At 42.1% G+C, this 21660-nt stretch overlaps 1 protein-coding gene across 2 annotated transcripts in view; it reads right to left on the bottom strand.

The window, feature by feature from the left end:
* USP31 (ubiquitin specific peptidase 31) overlaps positions 1 to 21660 on the bottom strand; it is a gene marked incomplete at both ends in the record, with an annotated part of 72200 nt that overhangs the window by 28846 nt on the left and 21694 nt on the right. For both annotated transcript variants that reach the window (XM_080703258.1, XM_080703259.1), the window contains 4 exons: positions 2507 to 2642; positions 3468 to 3560; positions 3648 to 3736; positions 5133 to 5270. In XM_080703258.1, coding sequence (XP_080559384.1) covers positions 2507 to 2642; positions 3468 to 3560; positions 3648 to 3736; positions 5133 to 5270 — 456 coding nt within the window. The remainder of the gene's footprint in view (positions 1 to 2506; positions 2643 to 3467; positions 3561 to 3647; positions 3737 to 5132; positions 5271 to 21660) is intronic.

Below are 21660 nucleotides of genomic sequence, written 5' to 3'. Positions count from 1 at the left end.
GTAGTAGCTGAGGCTGTCCTCGAACCTCAATCCTCCTGTCTCAGCCTCCCAAATGCTGGGATTACAAGCATGCGCCACCACTCCCGGATCAGAGTTCCTTTAAATTCCGGTGTAGAAGAAAGCCAAGAACGTCTAAGTCAAACCGCCTTGTTTCACAGAGAAAAAGTGGTTGAGAGACCGGTCTAAGGTTCCACAACTTCATGGTGAGGATAGAGTTCACATCTGACTGTAAGACTTGCTCTCACAGCAATTAACTTTCCTCTTTTCAGATGAAAAATATCAAATTATCATAGATACTTATATTGGAAAAAATTGAGATCAATTCAAATGTCTAATAACAGTTAACTAAATAAACATATAGTAGCCCTGCTGGAATTACAAAGCTATTTAAAATAAGCTGAATATATCTGCTCTAACAAGGGAAGAGCTAAATAAATAAAAAGGCAAAGGCCAGGCGTGGTGGCGCACGCTTGTAATCCCTGCGCTTGAGAGGCGGAGACAGGAGGATTGCGCAGGTTCGAAGCCAGCCTCGCTGGCTTAAGATACCCCGTTTCCAAATAAAAAGTATAAAATAGGTCTGGGAGTGTAGCCCGGAGGTAGAAGGGCTTCCAAGAACCCTAGTACCACCAAAAAAAAAAAAAAAAAAAAAAAAAAAAGCAAGGCAAAGAACTATGTATAAATAATTCTATTTTTATAAAAATAATGTATAATATGCACAGAAAAAATATGAATGAATACAACACAGTACCAAATTTAATAACCCTTAATATTAAGATATTTAGTATGAGATACTTTCACTTTCTATGCTATATTTAAGAAATGGCTATTTTACAATGAAACAAAAACAAAAGATAGGAGAAAAACAATGGAGACATTTAGCACCTTCATTAGATGCTCAGCCACACTGTCCAGTAGAAAAGCACTCAACTACGCACCAGGAGGAGGTGGAGGTTCCAGGCCCAGCCTGCCACCAACCAGCCCTATGACCTTGAACAAGTCACAGGGTTTCTCTGGGCCTCCATCAAATGGGCTAAGGAGAGGATGTGGTGGACCTCTAGGACTCAGTCAGACACACACACACACACACACACACACACCCACCCACCCACCCACCCACCCCCCAGTACTAACATTACTCAAGTCTAGGAGGTGAAAAGGGCTGGTGGCCTATTCCACAAATAGCCCAGGAGAAATGTTCCTGGCATCTTTCCTTCTAATGAAGTTAATGTGCATGCTGTTTTTCTGCTGGCAAACATGCAAATATAATTCACTCTCCCCGGCAAACTGAGATCAAAAGCAAACCTGTAATTATTTCACCAATTTAAAATACATGCAAAAGGAGACAGCACTGAAGCTTTAAAGACGCAACCCGGTTGCCCAGAACCCCACCAAAGCTTCGCTCCCAGTCTTTCCCTCATCCTGGAAAGGGAAAAATAATCAATGAGCTCTTCAGAGTAAGGAAGAATATGAACATTTTATTAGTGTGCCATAACTTGGCCTAAGAACAGGAGAGAGTTGCTATATTAGGGCAGCATGGCTGGTTGTATTTGTTTGACTGTAGCAACTTCCCAACTAAGGTTACATTAGGCCAAGGTACAAAATACCTTATTATTCAAGTGATTACACAGTAACTTCCAGAAGTTATCTGTGGAAAAGCAACTGAGCCACTCAATCATCTTTCCTTATAAATTATTAGATACAAAATATTTTTTCCAAACAAAATCATAAGAGTGAATTGAGTAAGAACTGCATGTAAAATACATCAAGTCACAAACAGGCCAAAAGTATTTTTGGTCAATTTAAACATAACTACTTATCAAAGATATATCCTGGGGTAGGGGGCACATTTTCCCTTATCTAGAGCAAGGTAAGATATTCTGGTCCAGCCTAAATGAGAAAACAAAACAGGGCTGGGGTTGTGTCTCAGTGGTGAGCACTCCCCAGCATGCAAGAGACCCTGGGTTGATCCAGGCACTGCAGGGGGGAAAACGAGACACACTGCGTGTGTATCATGTACCAAGCACAACACCAGGAACCTGGCCAAGCTCATCAACCATAACGAGAAGGGTGCACTGAGTCACTGAGGTGTCTACGTCTTTCTGACTACCAAATACCACAGCAATGCTCTCTGCTGTCCACACACATCCATAAGAATGATTTAGGAGGGGTCAAGGAATTACATTTTATAAACAAAGACAAGGTCTTGGTGTAAAGTCACAGCTTTTCCTTTCAAACATAATGTTCATATTTAAAACTAAATTATCTATTGATAAATTGCACAGACAATTAATCACTTAATTCTGTATGTCTATACAATTCAATGAAGCATGAAAATTTTGTCTAGACATTTTACTCTATTGGGTCTTAATCACTCCTCCCCCCGCTTTCAATGCAAGTGGTTTTAAATTTCTATCTAACCATCCTTGGCGAGAATTGTAGAAAATTCCAGAAATGAAAAGCAACACCTTTGTGGCTCCGAGGCAGTCGGTCTTAGAAGGGTTATTACCTGGTCAGTGGGGATCTTTGTTTCCATAGACACTGCTTCCCGAAGTCTGGCGACAGTCCCAGAGAGAGGCACAGCCACACCAATCCTCATGCAGTGAGAACATTTCCCTTGATACACTACAGTGACATAGAGAGGCCTGTACAGATCAAAGTCAGATCTTCTCATTAGTCACTTATTATAACTAAAATATAGATGAAGTCAAACAAACCTGCTCTGAGATCAACCCCAAAACTAAAGCTAACCCCTACCTTCATCTGGAAGCCAAACAGAAAAGGTTTATTTGGATCCAAGAAGAGCTATCAAACAAAAATCAAGAAATTCTTGGAAAAGATAATTTTCATAAAACAAAAGTTTAACATATCCATACTTGGTTCTATCCTTTTTGGTTTTTTTTTAAAGACAACTTAAGCTGGGTGTGGTGGCACACACTTGTATTCCCCTCGCTTGGGAGGCGGAGAAGGAGGATAGCGCAGGTTCATAGCCAGCCTTGCTGGCTTAGGAGACTCTGTATCCAAATTTAAAATAAAACGTATGTATATATATGTCTGGGAATGTAGCCTGGAGGTAGAAGGGTTTCTAGAAACCCCAGTACCACCAAAAAAAAAAACAAAAACAAACAAACAAAAAAAAAACCCAACAACAACGACTTAACATCAAGAAATTTTGAGAAACAGTTTGAAATAAAACAACTAATTGAAGATACAAAGTTAGGTCTCCAGAGAATCTGGAAGTAACTCAACAGCCCTTCCCCCCTTCCTCCCCAGACTGACTGATGATGACCAGCTGAAGAAGAATACCTGTAAACTCTGACCAGCACTTATTTCCTTAAGAGTTTAACAAATTCTGTATTCAAATTTTCATTAAATCTATTTTTGTCTAAATAAGAAAGAAGATGTAATAGGCACCTACAGAGGAAATGGTATACTATGAGAACGTCCAGTCTTCCTAAATCCATTCTTACCTCGTGTGGGGTAGAGGAATTGGCAAAGAAATGCAGAGGAAAGGATCGAAAGTGTTGCTCTGCTTCTGACAATGAGGACATGTCAAAGAAGATCTTTGAAAATAAAAAGGTAAGACACATTAACATCACCAGAACTACATCAGGTAAGTCAAACAAGAGGGAACTTTGCTTTGCTTATACCTGTATTGGGCTTGAAAAAGTTCTTGTACAAAAGTGCTACACACAGGAAAAGATGGTCCCTCAGGCAGGACATCAGTCTCTGAAGGTGGCTTAAAAAAGGGAGGGAAAAAAAGGACAGTTCAGAGACTAGAAGTACCATAGCAATTCTTGACTGAAGATGGGCCTAAAGTCACAATGTGCTCGACTTCCTTTAGAAGCCACATATCAAGTCCAAATGTTCTGTGACAGGCACCTGCTAAATGAAGCAGAACCGGGCCCACAGCACTCAAGCACAAAGACACCTCTCCTCAGACAGACTCTGCCAGCAAACACGCCTCTCCGCCTCCGCCCCACTCAGGACGGGCGGCTCTCCTGCCCTCCCTCGGATGCTCTCATCTCCCCCAATTCTCAAAGAGCCCCCTCAGCTACCTCTGCAACCTCTTCCAGGAAATAATCCCAATTCTTCCCATGCCCCAGTTCTCTAGCACCTATTAGTTATACTGTTCATTCTGAAGCCTAATCATGCTTAGTATCACATTTTATTTTTTTTAACCTTTTCGTGTCCCTCTGCTACCACATGCAGAGTGCACTGTACTGGACATTAGGATACAAAGATGAATAAGATTTAGCCCCTGACCTTGACGATGTCTCAATCTGGTGGGACAGTCAGCTACACGCATACAGTCACATGACAGTATAGAGGGTCCATGCACAAGAGAAAAAAGGACCTTGAATCAATAATTTAACAACTTATCAAAACTAGAATTAAAGTGCATACTTATAATCCCAGTACTTGACAGGCTGAGACAGGAGGACTGCAGGTTTGTGGCCAGCCTCAGCTACTTAGTAGACCCTCCACAACTCAGGGAGGCCCTGTTTCAAAATAAGGAATTAAAAAATAGGGCCGGAGGTGTAGCTTGGAGGTAGAATACTCTGGGTTCAATCCCCAGTACTGCAAAAAAAAAAAAAAAAAAAAAACAACAACAACTTTGAAGCACAAAGGATTATCAAAAACTTCAGAAGTTGCAAAGGGAAAACACTCATTTATTTTTCCCATTATGTAAATCACTTTATCACAGAAAGGCTACATGTATGAAAATTGAGTATGAACTGCTGTTTCTGAAGATAATCATCTGGGGGTTCAGTTTCTATGCTCAAACCCAATCCTAATAGCAGAGGCATCATGCGTTTCCTTTCTGACCGTATGTCTGTTCCAGTGATCGGAGTACATGTCTTACTGGAATAGAAAGCGTGTTTCCCCTCTCATTAAACTATGAGTTCCTTGGGGACAACATCTCTTATACCTTCCACTACCAGCACAGTAATAACAAGATTATATTGCCCATTACATACCCACTTAATCTCATACTCACCCAGGGCTCAGTCAGTGTGCTTCTATTAACTAAATGCAACCAGTCCTCCATGGAGGTCTGGGAGGAGGCTGAGCTCTTTCCTGTGTTACCGGGCTCCTCCTCCCTGCCTCCCCAGGGGAGGGCACATCCTTACCTTCAAAGGAGGCTGGCCACTCTGCTTCACAGCATGATTGAGGTCTTCGTGAACACGGTCCAAGAGCCACAGCAGAAACTCCTGGGCATCATGCTGGGAATTTCCCCGATACTGCAGTGCATTCTTTGACACAATACTCTACACAGGTAAATAAACAAGCACAAACAGTTGTAAGTTCCTGGCTTTGAAGATTAGCTACTTGTCATGATTCTTTTTTTTTTTTTTTGGTGGTACTGGGGTTCCTGGAAGCCCTTCTGCCTCTGGGCTACACTCCCAGACCTATTTTATATTTTTGAAACAGGGTCTCTTACGCCAGCGCGGCTGGCTTCGAACCTGCGCGATCCTCCTGTCTCCGTCTCCCAAGCACGGGGATTACAAGCGTGCGCCACCACGCCCGGCTACTTGTCATGATTCTGAAAGAAGAATGCAAGATCTCCAGGGTGCTCAAGGGCACTTTCCAGAAGAATAGCAATGTAAAGACAGGTGCTTCATATAAAACTTCATCCCAAAAGTTTGTACCAAAACTTTGACACGCATTTATCCAGCAATCCTACTTTTAGAAATACATTTAAAGGAATCGCATGCCAAGACTTCTAAGAAGACATTCACAGGGTTTATTTTTTATTTTTTTATATTTTGGTGGTACTGGGGTTCCTGGAAACCCTTCTACCTCCGGGCTACACTCCCAGACCTATTTTTATACATTTTTATTTGGAAACAGGGTCTCTTAAGCCAGCGCAGCTGGCTTCAAACCTACGCGATCCGCCTGTCTCCGCCTCCCAAGTGCGGGTATTACAAGTGTGTGCCACCACGCCCGGCCCATCAGGGTTTATAATAGCAAAAGATTTAATAACTTGAACAACTTCAAAAATGGGAATTAGTTAAATAAATTATGTTTCAACTACATGACATAACCATTTTAAATAATGCACCCATATTAAGTGGGAAAAAAGTTATACATCAGCAATATAGAGTGTAAATATGCTCCTGTAAAAAATTGTGTACTGATATACACATACAAAGAAAAAGTTCTGCAATGACATTGTCCAAGATATTCAGTTTTACTTCTGGGTAACAGGACTAAGAGGTATTTTTCTTCTTGTCCCATCCCTCCCCTCCCCTCTCCCCAGAAAATATCCATGGGAAGGCAGACTTGAAAGAGAGTTGGGGATGTCAGAAGTAGAATCAATAGAATTGTTTGCGACTCAATGAAAGTAGGCCTTAATGTCACCCAGGAGTCCTCTCTGGATGAAGGGCAAGTGGCGGTGCACTACAGCAAGACAGAAAAAGGAAGGGATACAGTCTAGGAAAGAAAGAGATGCTTTCTTTGACCTCCACTGCATTTGAAGTTGTGTGGAACTCCAAGAGGAGAACCCGGTAGACAACTCCATGACAGATTTGGGCAGCGTGGACAGAGGCCTGGGAGTCCACAAACGGGTGGCAGCTGAAATCATGAGTTTGGCAGAGACTGTCCAGACATCATCAAGAGAGACCAGGCCAAGACAGAGTCCAGAAGTCCTCCTATATGTAGGAGGTATGAGGGACCTCAAAGGAGACCACAAAAAAGACATCAAAGATGTGGCAAGAAATTCAGGAGAATGGAGTCCTGAAAGTCAGGGAAAAGAGTTTTATTGAGGAGAGGATGATCAACTGCCGAAGCGAACGATAAAGCAGACCAAACAACTAAAAGCTGGCCACTGTTTCCAATTAAGACAATGACTAGCAGAGATGAAAGGAAAGCACAGATTTGCAAGCCAATTCTGAACAAAACGCTGATTTGTAAAACAGCATGAGATGAGCCGGGCGTGGTGGGCACGCTTGTAATCCCCGTGCTTGGGAGGCTGAGACAGGAGGATTGCACAGGTTGGAAGCCAGCCTCAGCTACTTAGTGAGGCTCTCAGCAACTTAGTGAGACCCTGTTTCCAAATAAAGTATAAAGTAGGTGTGGGAGTGTAGCCCGGAGGTAGAAAGCCCCTACACACACACACAAAATTAAAACTACATGAGATTTAGAGTTCAGGAGGAAATATAAGATATAATAGAATATGGAGTTAACAATAACTAAACTCACTAACTGTACAAAACAGACAAAGGAAAAGCAAGGACCCTGACAACAAGGCTTCACGTGACTGGAAGGACCATGTGGTGCCCTCTCAGAAACAGGTACCAGAGAAGACGAGATATGGAAAGCCTTCACTGCACTAAGCCCCCAACTCTGGCCCATAGAGCCCAGAGGCCACCAGAGAAACCACTTCAATCTCCCTGTAGCATTTTATACACTTGACATCTTTCTCCATTTTGAAATGGTTTGGCTTGTAGCCTGTGTACCCCTCAGGCCCCTCATTTAGTGTAATCAAACCAAAGCCACGGGATGTGCAGCGGAAGAATGTGAGCTGCAACAAAGATTTCCTAGTCTAAGAAGATGGATCAATAAAAACATCAGTAGCACCTGCAGCACAAGCCACCTGTGGCCGCTCAGGCAAAAAGGGTGTCTGGAGAGCCTGGCACCACACTAGCTGAGCGAGGGGACATTCACTTCCCTCCGGAGTTGGAAGCAACAGTGCAGAGTACTGCAGTCAGGCAACTCAGGCACTGGGCCATGTGGCAGTTAGAAATGTGGCTGTGGAGGCCGGGCGTGGTGGCGCACACTTGTAATCCCCGCGCTTGGGAGGCGGAGACAGGAGGATCGCGCAGGTTCGAAGCCAGCCACGCTGGCGTAAGAGACCCTGTCTCAAAAATATAAAATAGGTCTGGGAGTGTAGCCCGGAGGAAGAAGGGCTTCCAGGAACCCACCACCAAAAAAAAAAAAAAAGAAATGTGGCTGTGGAATAGGTCAAAAATTGGTGTTTGGGGTTGACGTAATTAGTCCCGAGGTTGCAATCCCCGCAGTGGATAAATACATTGCAATGAATGTATCTGGGCAGTGGCCTAGGCCTGTAGGGTGTGGCCATGGGGCTTACATATGGCTCCTCCTTCCTTCAAGCACCTGCTTGCTTCTGGCCTCCATGATGTGAGGAGCACAGACTCCTCCCTCTCTCCACTTCCTACCGCCATGCCCTGGGATACAAGGTCCACGGCCTCACATGGACTAAACTCTGAGCAAGTAAATCTCTCCTCCAAGTTACATGGTCAGACTTCTAGACTACAGCTATAGGAATGGTGATGAATGGGGGGAGGTCTTTGGAAGGGCAAATGGAGAGGCTGCCTACCTATGTAATCTCTGTGAAACAATATCCATCAGAAAGGGCTGAAAGAGAAAAAAAGGCAAACTGAATGACTCCCCAGGGACCACTCTACACACCCAAGGAGCTGAGTCTTACAAGGAAGGAGGAAAGATGCTGTCACTATCTAGGGGAAAGATATTGTGACTGAGAGAACCAAAAGGAGGTATCTGAAGACAGACAATTCTTAGGTTCAATGGTAGAAGGGATTCAAAAAGCTGTAGAGAAATTCACCTTAAGCAGACAGCAGAGGACCCAGAAGATAAGAGATAGAACAATCTTAGAAGGCATGAACCTGTTTGGGTGAGTTTTGTGTTGTTTGCATTGTGGAGAAAGAAGTCAGCGGTGCCCAGAGAAGTCTTAGGTATAGCAGGGGTAAGGACAAACCTCATGGCATGTGCAGCTGGCTCACACAAATTGCAGAAAGCATAGAAAACTTCTGTTCCAAACCCTGTCTCTTATTTTCTTTTGAAGGGAAAAAAGTTATCAGCCCATGCATCCCAAAAACAAATTAACTGAAATCAAATTCTTCATTATGCAGCAAAATAGATTTTTTAAATTCTTATTTCTTTATTTGTGTGGTATTGGGGATTGAACCCAGGAGTGCTATGCCACTGAGCTACATCTCTAGCCCTTTTTATTTTGAGACAGAGTCTCATTAAGTTGCCCAGGCTGGCCTGGAACTTGCAATCCTCCTGCCTCTGCCTCCCTAGTGGCTGGGATTACAGGCATGTGCAATACTTCAAAACAGCTAATTACACTTACTGCCCATTCAGATTTCAGGGTGGAGACCATATTGAGCTCCTTATCAGGACTGCATTCAGTTTATTCATGCTCCTCACCACTACCACCTCAGCTCAGCCAGAATCAGCCACCAGTATACGTCTGTGCTAAAGCTGCCCAACAAGATTTTTGTTGGGCACGACTAAACAGGCAATGGGGCCTCCACAAGTCTCGTAACTACAGCAAAAACTGCATAGATCAACCCCACCTTAAAGCACTGCCCCACAGACTGAAGAGAACCTAAGGAGAACATCTCAGAGCTCACCCGCACTGGAAGGCTCCTCGCTCTGTCCCAACCCCTCACAATGGTGACTTCTTCCCACTGCCGATACCCAAGGGATTATTAATTTCACCTCTTCCCCAGAAGAACAGAAAACTAAATACTCTAGTAGCCAATCCTTTAGCATGTGCCACAGAAAGAAGAGTGGGAGCCAGGAAAGCCGAGCCCAGTCCCTGGCTCTGCCACCAGCTGCAGCTCACTAACCTGGGACTCCTGTTCACCAGACCACGCCCACCCCAGCCTCCGCCCAGCAAAGGATTCCCTTCACACCTTGAGTTGCATCTGACTCTGCTTTTGCTTGTCTTTTATTATTTATTTCATTATTAAACCTCAGTTTATTTAATGTCTTAAAATTAATCATTCTGTATCTTGCAGTTTTGTTAATAGTTATCACCATCGTTTATAAATAGCAACACCAACCACTATTGTTAAAATATTCAAGCATTGAAACTATTCAAATATGGTGCTGCTATAGGAAAACAGAATGTGGGCTTTCTTAACATTAATCTTCTACTTTGTGTCTGCTTTATAGAATTTGGTAAGGCTTCTGTTTGGAAACGTATTATACCAAGTCTACTGGCTTAAATCCTACACATTCTACCACAAATAAATTTGACCACCCCGATTTTCTGCTCAGTTGATAATCTTCTAGCACATACTTACTAAATAATAAAGTAAAAGTCAAAGCACTTGCAGGGTTTTTAAATTTCAGAGCATCTTACCTTACCCTTCAAATAAAAAATAGTTTTCCTCCTTAAAGAGGAAAAAATGAGATGGAAACACAACTCAGAAAAGAAGAATGAAGTCTACATAATTAGGCAATCAGACATGTAGACATGTGTATGACTAGACAAGTAGACATGAGATCCCTTCTTCCCACTGGGTCCTAGCAAAGAGGCTGTGGCATCCCAGGCTCCAAGGAAAAGACATCCTCCACCTGACCCAGGAAGAAGACAAGGCAATGGTTGTTGGCAGGTCTTCCTGTGAGGGATGTAAATGGTGATACTGATTTGATGTGACTGATCAGGGGTTGGGCTACTCTTTGGGGGAGAAAGTAGCTTATAAGACTCATCAAATTCAAGCACTACCCACTTTCTTTGGCTTTATGCCAGAAGATACATGGAATTTATTTCTAGTCATCCTAAATTTAAAAAAGAAAAACAGAAAAACTAGGAAGGGCAATAGTACAAGCTATAATTCAAAAATCTGAAAAGTTCCAGTACTCAAACCACAAGTGGGAAACTCTCCTCCTGACCTCATGGGATGGGTCACAGTCCAAACACAAGTGCACTGAAAATACTGTATAAAATTAGCTTCAGGTTATGTGAATAAAATATATATGAAACAGAAATGAATTTTATGTTTAGACTTGGGTCCATTCTCAAGATATCTTATTATATACATGCAAATAAATATTCCATAATCCCCCCAATGTACAATCTGAAACTAGTCCCAAGCATTTTGGAATAAGGGGTACTCAACATATATTTACAATTTTAGAAGAAGACAGATGAAATGTGAATAGTTAAGTTCATAGATGGTACCTAAAGCAAAATAAGGTTTCTGGAACGCTGCTAGAAAGAATGGCATGGCAAACATTTATCTTGACGATAGTTTCATCTTTTTTTTTTTTTTTTTTTCGGTACTGGGGATGGAAACCAGGGGCATTATACCTCCGAGCTACACCCAGCCCTATTTTTTTAGTCTTTTTATTCTTGAAACAGGGTCTCACTGAATTGCAAAGGGCCTCATTAAGTAGCTAAGGCTGGCTGTGAACTGCAATCCTCCAGTCTCAGTCTTCCAAATGCTGGGATTACAAGCATGCACCACCACGCCTAGCCTTAATTTCATCTTTTTAATCTGACTCTCAAGAAGACACCTACTAAGTTGATGAAGAATATAAAATTTGTACAAATGGACAAATACTATAAAACAGATATGGCCCATGAAAAAACCAGACACAAAGTGCCCATGTGGTTGTATGGCATGCTTGGGTACCAATGCAGACATGGACAAACGGGCCTCTGTCCTGTGCCCTGCGCCCACTCTCCCTTGCATCTTCACCCCTGGTGGGAAGGCCTTGACACCACAAACTCAGCGGAGAGGCTTGGCTCCGCCAGTCAGGGCAAAAACAGGCCCCAGAAAGCAACTCTACAGCCTCAACTTCCACACATACTTTTCCTACCACCCCACCCTCGGCCCACTCTCGTCTCCTTCCTCAGCAGGCTGACGGGCCTAGTACTAAGGAGAGCAGAGAGAAAAGGAGAGGTTTCCATCCCCGATGGAATGACACCTCATGAGAACAGGAGGGAACGTCACAGCAAACACTGAGCTCAAGTTTAGCCACGGGGAAGGCATGTTGTTCCTGTACGGAGCTCCTTCACCTTCCAGACACACGGCCTAACAAGGAAACTCAAGTACAGCTCTCCCCTTCCCAGGTTCTTATGATCCAGACTCACAGCCAAACAGATATGGATGACAAAGGACATTGTACTATCCTAAGAGCAAGTCCACTGCTGGGTATAAGCTCAAAGGAGATAAGATCTTTATAGCAAAAGATCTTTGCAGTACCACGCTTACTACAGTACTGTTCACAGTAGCCAAATTACAGAATTGATCCAGATGCTCTTCAGTGGATAAACAGATAAACAAAATGGGATGTTCACCGTGGAATACTAGTTAGTCATAAAAAGGAACAAAATCCTGGCATTTACAGCAACACAAATGGAGCCAGATATCATTATGTTGAGTAAAAGCATGTCAGACAGAGAAAGACACATGTCCTCACTCGTTTACGGAAACCAGTAAGTCAACCTTATAAAAGTACAGAATGGACTCGTGGTTACTAGTGACAGGGGAGGGCTGAAGAAGGGAGGGCAGACAGATATTCAGAGGGACCTGTAGAGCCTAGAAAGGGCGCTAGGGGGAGGGGAAGAGAAGAGGGAAGAACAGGAAGTTGAATGGACTGACCAACGTGCTGTATGCCTGTATGAAAATATCAGTGAGCTCAATTAATGCATACAATTAATGTGTCAACAACTGTAATTGTTGTAACTTTTTTTTTATTTTACTTTTTGCGGTACTGGGGATTAAACCCAGGGACACTTTACCTCCGAGCTAAACCCCCAGCCCTATTTTTTATTTTGAAACAGTCTCACTAAGTTGCAGAGGGCCTCACTAAGTAGCTGAGGCTGGCTGCAAACCTGCGATCCTCCTGTCTCAGCCTCCCATGTACTGAGATTAAAAGTGTGCACCAGCCAGGAATATTGGTGCATGCTTGTAATCCCAGCATTCGGGAGGCTGAGACAGGAGGATCGCAGTTAACAGGTGAGGCCCTCTGCAACTTAGTGAGACCTTGTTTCAAAATAAAGAATAAAAAAAAAATAGGGCTGGGGGTGTAACTCAAAGGTAGAATGCCCCTGGGTTCCATTCCCAGTACCACAAAAAAATAAAAAAAAAAGTGTGCGCCACCACACCCAGCTAACAAATTCAGATATTATACCACAAACATTTGGTAACAGGGACTCATTACTGAAATAATGGAAAGAGTACATACCTTATCTAAAAGAAAAAGCTATTGGGGGGGGGGTTTGCTTGAATTGTGGTTCCTGCATCTTAAGAAATTATAACCAGTATGTGTAGTCACAAAACTAAGGGTCAAAGCATGGTCCAGAGCCAGGATGAAAGGAAAAGGTATTAAAAAGAATGTCCCACAGTGGCACAGCCAGGTAAACAATGAGCAAAGCTTTCCTAACAGATCATATAAAGCTAACGGGTAGAAAATACAAGAGAGAGACCGCCAAGTACTTAAAACACTGGCATGGGGAACACCAGATAGATGAACGGGGACTCCAGGGGAGTGGCTGAGGGGGATTAGGGAAGGGAGACAAGTCATAAGGGCTGTAATAGTTGAAATAATACCACGAATGTATACAAAATTACCAATTCCAAAATCAAAGAAGTGCACAGGGAGGGGAAGGCACCAAGGGCTGCGTGCATGCACTGCTGACACTCTGAACCACAATCTGATGTAAAATCACAGTACACCAAGAGAGAAACAAAGAGACAGACGGCTTGATTGATTGAGTCTGCTAGAAATACACTAGAAACAGAAAGTCAGGTATAAATACCTGGGTCCACATCCTCTTTGCACCACCTTTTACTTATATATTTTCTCTTTGCCTCAACAATCCTCTCTGCAAAATGGGAATGAAATGAAAAGATTACTGTGAGTCTATAATGAGATCATAAAAGCGTTTATAAACTCTAAAAATTTTTCAGATGTTATTGTGTATGTTTTTTTGCTTTTTTTGTTTTTTATTATTTATTTATTTATTTATTTATTTAGTGTGTGTGTGTGTGTGTGTGTGTGTGTGTGTGTGTTACTGGGGTTCCTAGAAACCCTTCCACCTCCGGGCTACACTCCCAGATCTATTTTTATATTTTTATTTGGAAACAAGGTCTCTTAAGCCAGCGGGGCTGGCTTCAAACCTGCTCGATCCTCCTATCTCCGCCTCCCAAGCGCGGGTGTTACAAGCGTGTGCCACCACGCCCGGCTATTGTGTATGTTTTTAAAACCAAGAAAAGACAAGCTAATCACACTGTGGTGATATATAATCCTGGAAAATATCAAGGAGAAAATAAAGGAGAAAATATTAAGCACTAGTTCTCAATCCTAGCTGTGCATCAGAACCACCTGGAAAAGTAAGTAAATAACTGTGAGTGCCATGTTCTGATATGAGCCCAGAGACGCTAACTTAATTAGTCTATGGAGGGCTTGAGTGCTGCTATTTTTTTCAATGTGATTTTTTTTTAATGATTCTATTTCTAATGTGAAGGCAGATTGACAACAGACACAGCCATGCTGGAAATGCTCTGGAACTTCATTCCCAAAAGCTCTGCAGCTCACATCTGTGTCGACGGATGACATCACCAAGACATAACCTACCTGCATCCTCCCACCTGGCAGTGACCAGGAATGACAGTTTATTCAGAATTATTTCCCTAGTACCTACCATATACAATAGTCAGTGCAAACAGTAACAAGAGTAAGTTAATATGTACTGCGTTCTTGTACTGTATCAAGGATTATACTAATTACTTATGTGTATTATTTCCTATTAAATTCACCCTTAGGAAATTTTCCATACTACATTATTATTATTTACAAATAAAAAAAAAAAACACTTGCTCTCAGAGAAGTGAAATAACTTGCCCAAAGTTTCCACTACTCTTCAATCTCAGCTGATTTTAGTGGTACTGGGGGTGGAACCCAGAGGCTTTCTACCTCCGGGCTATATATACTCCCAGACCTATTTTCTATTTTATTTGGAAACAGGTTCTCACTGAGTTGCTGAGAACCTCACTAAGTAGCTGAGGCTGGCTTCGAACCTGTGCGATCCTCCTGTCTCAGCCTCCCAAGCGCGGGGATTACAAACGTGCACCACCACGCCGGCCTAATCTCAGCTGATTTTAAAACTCTTAAAACATGTTTGTCCAAAAGTCCTTCAGTACATAAGCACTTCACGACATTTTTGTTTTAGGTTTCTATGTTGTGCTCTCTCATATACCTCGGGTTTATGCAGGGCTTGAAGTTTTCTCCGTTCTCAATGTCAATTCTCAATACAGACATAAAACATATGTTGGAAACTGAACTGCAGCTGCATCAACCCTGAGGCTTCTGGGATTTTATTTGCTTTTAAATAAATCCTTGTTAATCAGCTTTTGTTTTGTTGTGATTTGCATTTTTCCTTTGACTGAAATATAACCCAGAAACAAAAATGCAATTTATCTAATTGCGATGTTATTTGAGGAATAGGGAGGAATTCAGACTATGTAGGAAGATCATGTTACAGCCTGTGAAGAGCTGTCCTGCTGCTGTCCTAGGATGCTAGAGAGAGCAAACAGGAGAGAGACAACTCCACCTCCTCTCAGCAGCTCAGGTAAAGGGGAGGTCCGTCCCCTGAAGATGCCCCAGCCTGGCCTCTTGGTGGACCTTCAGACTGGCTGCCCTTCCCAGCACCAGAGTGGCCAAGACCAGAAGCCTCCGGGCTTAAAGTCAGCTCAGGTCAAAATGTGTTTGTGTATCCAATTAAGTAATTCAAGTAACTCAAAAGTATCTTCCTTTTTAGTCTCCTTGTCATTTCTCAACACAGTCTACAGTTCTTCCCAACTATGGTAAAACAATGCCTTTATTTTTTTTTTTTTAAGAAGGGAATTTTAGCTTACAATCACAAAACAAGCATCCGGGCCTGATAGAGCTAAAAGGTCAGCACAAGAAAAGTGTAATAATCTAAACAGTTAAAGGTCAAAGCAAAACTGGAAAAGCTATCTGAGCTACCTAAATATGTAAGCAATTGTTATATATTCCTCCTACCATGGACACTGATCTGGGGAAAGTAATGGGGATTGAACCCTGGGGTGTCCCCCCCCAAGCTACACCCCCGCCCTTGCAATTTTTTTATTTTGAAACTGGGTCTAAGTTGCTGAGGGCCTCACTAAGTTGGCTGGCCTTGAACCTGTGAGCCTCCTGTCCTACCTGGCTAACATGTATTTCTTAAATATCAATAAAGCTGTTTTTAAATAAAGCGGACAGATCTATGGGGCCTTAAACCAAGATTTTCTACCTATATTAATCCTAAACCAACCCTTGGATCTTGTCACTGAGGAAAAAAGTGACAGCTTCCAGCTTCAAAGAAAAATGAGGAAAGGAGAGAGAGAAAAAAAGAGTTAAGACAGCCGCCCACAGGGGCCTTTTGGTCCACCAGGCTTGCTGCATGGTGCAAGATGAAAGCTCAGCCCTAGGAAGATTAAAGAAAAGAGGAGCAGTGTCAGCTTACTGGCCAAGCGGACCTGGATGAAGAGCGCAGCGGGGGAGCCCCTCCATGCTCTGGGCTCCGCTCTCTGGGTGGCAGCAGAAAGACAGGAGTGGGCAGTGATGGAGTCAGCTCTCAACTACTGTATGTTTACACATAACCTACACACAGCCTCTCATCTTCTCCAAACCATCTCTAGATACAGAAAACCCCATACAACACAAGTGCTGTGTATGTAGTTAAACTACTATTTATTTAGGCAATCACAAGAAGAAAATGTTCATATGTCTTCAGTACAGATGCAATTCTGCTCCCTGTCCATCTCCAGTGGATAAATCCATGGGTGAAGAACCCACAGATAACAGAGTTATATAAACTCACACAAACACAGAACACTGAGTATATATATATATATATATATATATATATATATATATATATTTATACACACACACACACACACACACACACACACACACACACAAACGGGCAAAGTTTACATCTTTTTTTTTTTTTTTTTTGGCAGGTCTGGGGATGGAACCCAGGGGCATTGGACCTCCTCAGAGGTACATCCCCTGCCCTTATTTTTGGTCTTTATTTTGAAACAAAGTCTAAGTTGTGGAGGGCCTCACTAAGTAGCTGGGGCTGTCTGTGACCACTATCCTCCAGTCTCAGCCTCCCAAATGCTGAGATTACAAGCGTGCACCACCATGCCCAGCTCAAAGTTAACATCTTTTTTATTTTGAGTATACTGATATTTGATGATAACATACTGAGCAGATTTTATAAAGATATACAAAATATTCTGGAAGTTGCCTTGCTCTCAACTGTTATTCTGCCACTGTATTTTTTATAACTGACACATCAATTAGTAGTAACCAAGAGATAATATTCATAAGCAGGTCCCCCAAGTTTCACTATAAACTATGCATTCATAATGCCGTAAACCCAGATCACAAGCCTGCTCCAAGGCTCCTCTCCACACTGAACAGTGCCTGCAAGACCATGACGCCAGGCTGACTCCAGCCACACATGGGCATGGCCCCAAGTCAAAGACTCCCTCCACCAGTTCTTTCAACCCTCGCCACAGAATCAGATCTCATAAAAACCAGCACAGACACAGGGCCTCCAGCGACTCCTGGCTCCAGCAAGGTATAATTTACCACCTCCCAGCCCAGGCCTGGCTGGCTGATCCTGGCCAATTTTAGCCAGCTAAGGCTTGGTGATCTGCCTGCAGATGTGGACACTAAGTGAAAGTGTGTGATTGCACAGGTAGCAAAGAGACATCTGTGACATCAGAACAGAGTAATTTGCTGATATCAAAATGTTAGTTTCATACAGGTATACTTCCCACTTAAATAGCAGACAAACTATTACCTCACTACTAACCAAAGAAATGCAAATCAAACCAACAGAAGGCTAGTTTTCACTTAACATAAAAGATTTTTTAATGCCATAGTGGTATACCATGGGTATTATAGATTGCTGGACAATCCTTCTGCAAAATCAAGCAGCACTATTTAAGAGCCTTCCAGAAAAGAAACTACTGACAGAAATTTCACCCCTCTACTGCCTAAAGAAATGCAAAATAAAAGAATGTCCATCACAATTGGAAGTCATCTAAATGCCCCCAAATAAATTATATAGTACTTTATGCAATGATTTGAAGAATTTTTATGACAAAAATTACTCAAAATGCCATATAAAATAAAAATCACATAATGCAAAACTATATCTTTATATACGGTTTGATCTCAATCGTGTCACACACAATTGGGGAGCAGCAAGTGATATGCCAAATAACTCATACATTTTTCAACTTTGTTCACTCAACTTTTAGATATTTTCTAAGTTTTCTACAATAATTTAAACACTACTTTTACTGAAATGAATGGCATTAACAAATTTTAACAAGAAACCAGGCACAAAAGAATGCATACTTAATAAAAGCAAAACCATAATGAAGTTAACACTTTACACCTACTAGAAAGACTATAATAAAATAGGCAAAAATATTAACAAGTGTTGATGAGGATGTGGAAAAATTGTAATCCTTATACACTGGTAATAAGAATGTAGAATGTGTAACTATGTTGTAAAAAGTCTAAAAGCTCCTCAAACAAAGTTATCATATGACTCAACAATTCTACTAGCATATGCCCAAAAGAAATGAAAACATATCCACACATACATATGTACACAATTATTCATAGAAACTTTCATAATAGTTTTCATTCATAATAGCTAGAAAGTAGAAACAACTCAAATGTCTATCAATGAATAAATAAATAAAATGTAGAATATTCATATAATGAAATGTTTCTTGCTTTAAAAAAAAAAAAAAAAAAAAGAATGAAAATTGGCCATGGTGACACATGCCTACTACTCCAGAACTTGGGAGGCTGAGATTCAAGGAAGACTGCAGATTCAAGGATCGCTTCCAGTAGCACAGGGAGACTCAACAACCTAATGAGGCCCTATTTCAAAATTTAAAAAAAATAAAAAATTAAAAGGGCTAGGGGTGTAGTTCAGAAGTGGAATGCCCCTGGGTTCAATCCCCAGTATCATTAAAAAAAAAAAAAAAATGGCCAGGCATGGTGGAGCACACTTGTAATCCCCGCACCTAGGAGGCTGAGACAGGAGGATCACACAGGTTCAAAACCAGGCTCAGCAACTTAGTGAGAACCTGTTTCCAAATAAAATATAAAATAGGTCTGGGAGTATAGCCTGGAGGTTGAAAGCACCCAGTACCACCAAAAAAAAAAAAAAAAGAATAAGAAAAAGAATGAAGTATGATACATGTTCTAACAAAATCAACCTTAAAATTTTTAACACTGCCAGATGTGGTGGCACTTGCCTATAATCCCAATACTTGGAGGCTACGACAGGAAGATCACAGGTTCAAGGCCAGCCTCAGAAATTTAGCAAGGCCGTAAGCAACTTAGCAAGACCCTCTTTCAAAATAAAAAATGAAATAGGGCTGAGGGTAATTCAGAGGTAAAATGCCCCTGGGTTCAATCCCCAGTATCAAAAAAAAAAAAAAAAAGAAAGAAAGAAAGAAAGAAAGAAACTTTAATACTAAATGAACGAAGCCAGAAGCAAAAGGCCACATACTGTATGATTCCATTTATATGGAATATCCAGAATAGGTAAATCTACAGACAGAAAGTAGCTGGGGTTACTTAGGGCTAGGCAGTTAGGGAGAATAGAGAGTGCTAATTAACTAAGGGGTTTGGAAGGGAAAATAAAGTGTTCTAAAATTGACTGTGATGATGGCTGCACAACTCTGAGAATGTGCTAAAAACCAGTTTAAACAGGTGAGTTATATGTAGGTAAATCGTATCTCAACGAAGCTATATATAAAAGAATACTTACTGTTTAACTCATAATAAAAGTCAAAACAAAGATGATGTGGTATCAGAAGCCAGGAGAGTACTTCCCTCTAGGAAAGACAGGGAGGTGGTATTAAGGAAGGGAGAGCAGGGAGTTTCTGGAGTGAGGACAACAACTTATTTTTGAGTTGGGTAACAAATCATCACTTTCAGACAATTCACCAAGCTGTACACTAATGAGCCAAGCATCTTTCTAGGTGTATGCCATTCTTTATTTAAAAGTTTAAGCCATGCCGGGGCTTGCAAGGCAGGGATCAGAGCCTGCCGTGCGGTGAGGCTGGTGCCAGGGCCAGAGAGGCTGGGATCAGAGCCTGCTGTGAGGCAAGGCCAGTGTTGGGACCTCCGAGCAATGGTATTGGAGCGTGCCGTGTGGCAAGGCTGGTACCAGGGCTTGAGAGGCCAGGATAGGAGACTGCCGTAAGGCAAGGCCGGTGCTGGGGCCTCCGAGGCCGGGATCGTAGCCTGTCATGCAGTGAGGACAGTGCTGGGGTCAGCGAGTCCAGGAACGGAGCCTGCCGTATGGCGAGGCCGGAACCAGGGCTTGCGAGACCAGGATAGGAGACTGCCATAAGGCAAGGCCGGTGCTGAGGCCTCCGAGGCCGGGATCGGAGCCTGCCATGCAGTGAGGCCAGTGCTGGGGCCAGCGAGGCTGGGATTGGAGCCTGCTGTGAGGCGAGGCCGGTGCCGGGGCCTTCAAGAGTGGGATTGGAGCCTGCAATGCGGCATCCACAGGGAAATATCACAGAAAATAAAAAATTAGATGCTTTCCCCAATATGCAAAAGCTAGGAAGAAATGGGTAATAGGAAATCTAGTTGAAGAAGGACCCTATGGAAGAGCAATTAAGGTGACCTATCAGAGGGAATGGGAGGGGGGAGGATGGAATCTCTTTGAAGCACATAATGTACTTAAACAAATATATCAAAGTAAATCACTAAATCAAGCATGGGATCGAGGGAGGGGGAGGGAATGGGATGGGGGTTGGATAAAGGCTAATTGGGTGATGTGTGCTTGTATATCCTCACAAGTTTTATATTCCATTGAGATGTTTGACTACAATGCACCAATAAAAATATATTAAATTAAAAAATAATAAAATAATAAAGTAAAATAAAAATGCAGCAATTGTGTATTTCAAAGGGTTAAATCTCACAGCATATAAACTACATCCCAATAAAGTTGTTATAAAAAAACAAAAACAAAAACAAAATAAATAAAGTTTAAGCCAGGCATGGTGATGCGTGCCTGTAATCTTAATGCTTAGGAGGCTAAGACAGGAGGATCACAGGTTCAAGCACAGCCTCAGCAAGTAGTGAGACTCTCATTAACCTAGCCAAGACCCTGTTTCCAAATAAAGAAATAAAATCAGTTGGGGGAGGGTGTAGCTGAGAGACAGGATGCCTCTGGGTTCAATTTCAGTACCACAAAAATAAAATAAAATAAAATAAAATAAAATAAAATAAAATAAAATAAAATAAAAGTTTAAAAGGTTGACTTCAAAAGGAAAAAACTAAAATTTCATACCCAGTTCTTAGGCTGTAACCCAGCTTATTTAGATGCAATTTTGTTTATCTAGTTACTTACTGAAAAGCAGATTTGAAACTGCCAATTACAAACCAGGCATGGTGGCACATGCTGCCCAGTATTTAGGATGCTGAGAGAAGAGGATTGCAGGTTCAAGGCCAGCCTCAGCAACCTGATGAAAGCCTGTTCCAAAATAAAATAGAGTTGGGGGTATAGCTAAGAGGTAGAATGCACCTGGGTTCAACCAAGCAAGAGGAAGAAGGTATAAGAGTCCCGGAAGCAGGATGAAGCAAGAAAACACTATTTTGATGGAAGATGATGGAGAGCAGAGAAGCAGAAACAAGGCCTCAAACAGCACAACAGCCCAGAACCATTCGCCTATACAGTCCAAGGCCCCATAAGAAAGCTCCTTACTGTAGAAGAGGAGCTCAATAGATGGTATTCAGATCAGAGACTCTAACCACAGAAATCAAAAGTACTCTAGAATTCTCTCCCTGGGAAAGTGTGTATGACAT

The sequence above is a fragment of the Muscardinus avellanarius genome (genome assembly GCF_963383645.1).
Source record: "Muscardinus avellanarius genome assembly, chromosome: 10".
In the NCBI taxonomy this organism is placed as follows: Eukaryota; Metazoa; Chordata; class Mammalia; order Rodentia; family Gliridae; genus Muscardinus; species Muscardinus avellanarius.
The sequence above is the reverse complement of the archived record's forward strand: the minus strand, read 5'-3'. Positions and strand labels throughout refer to the sequence as shown.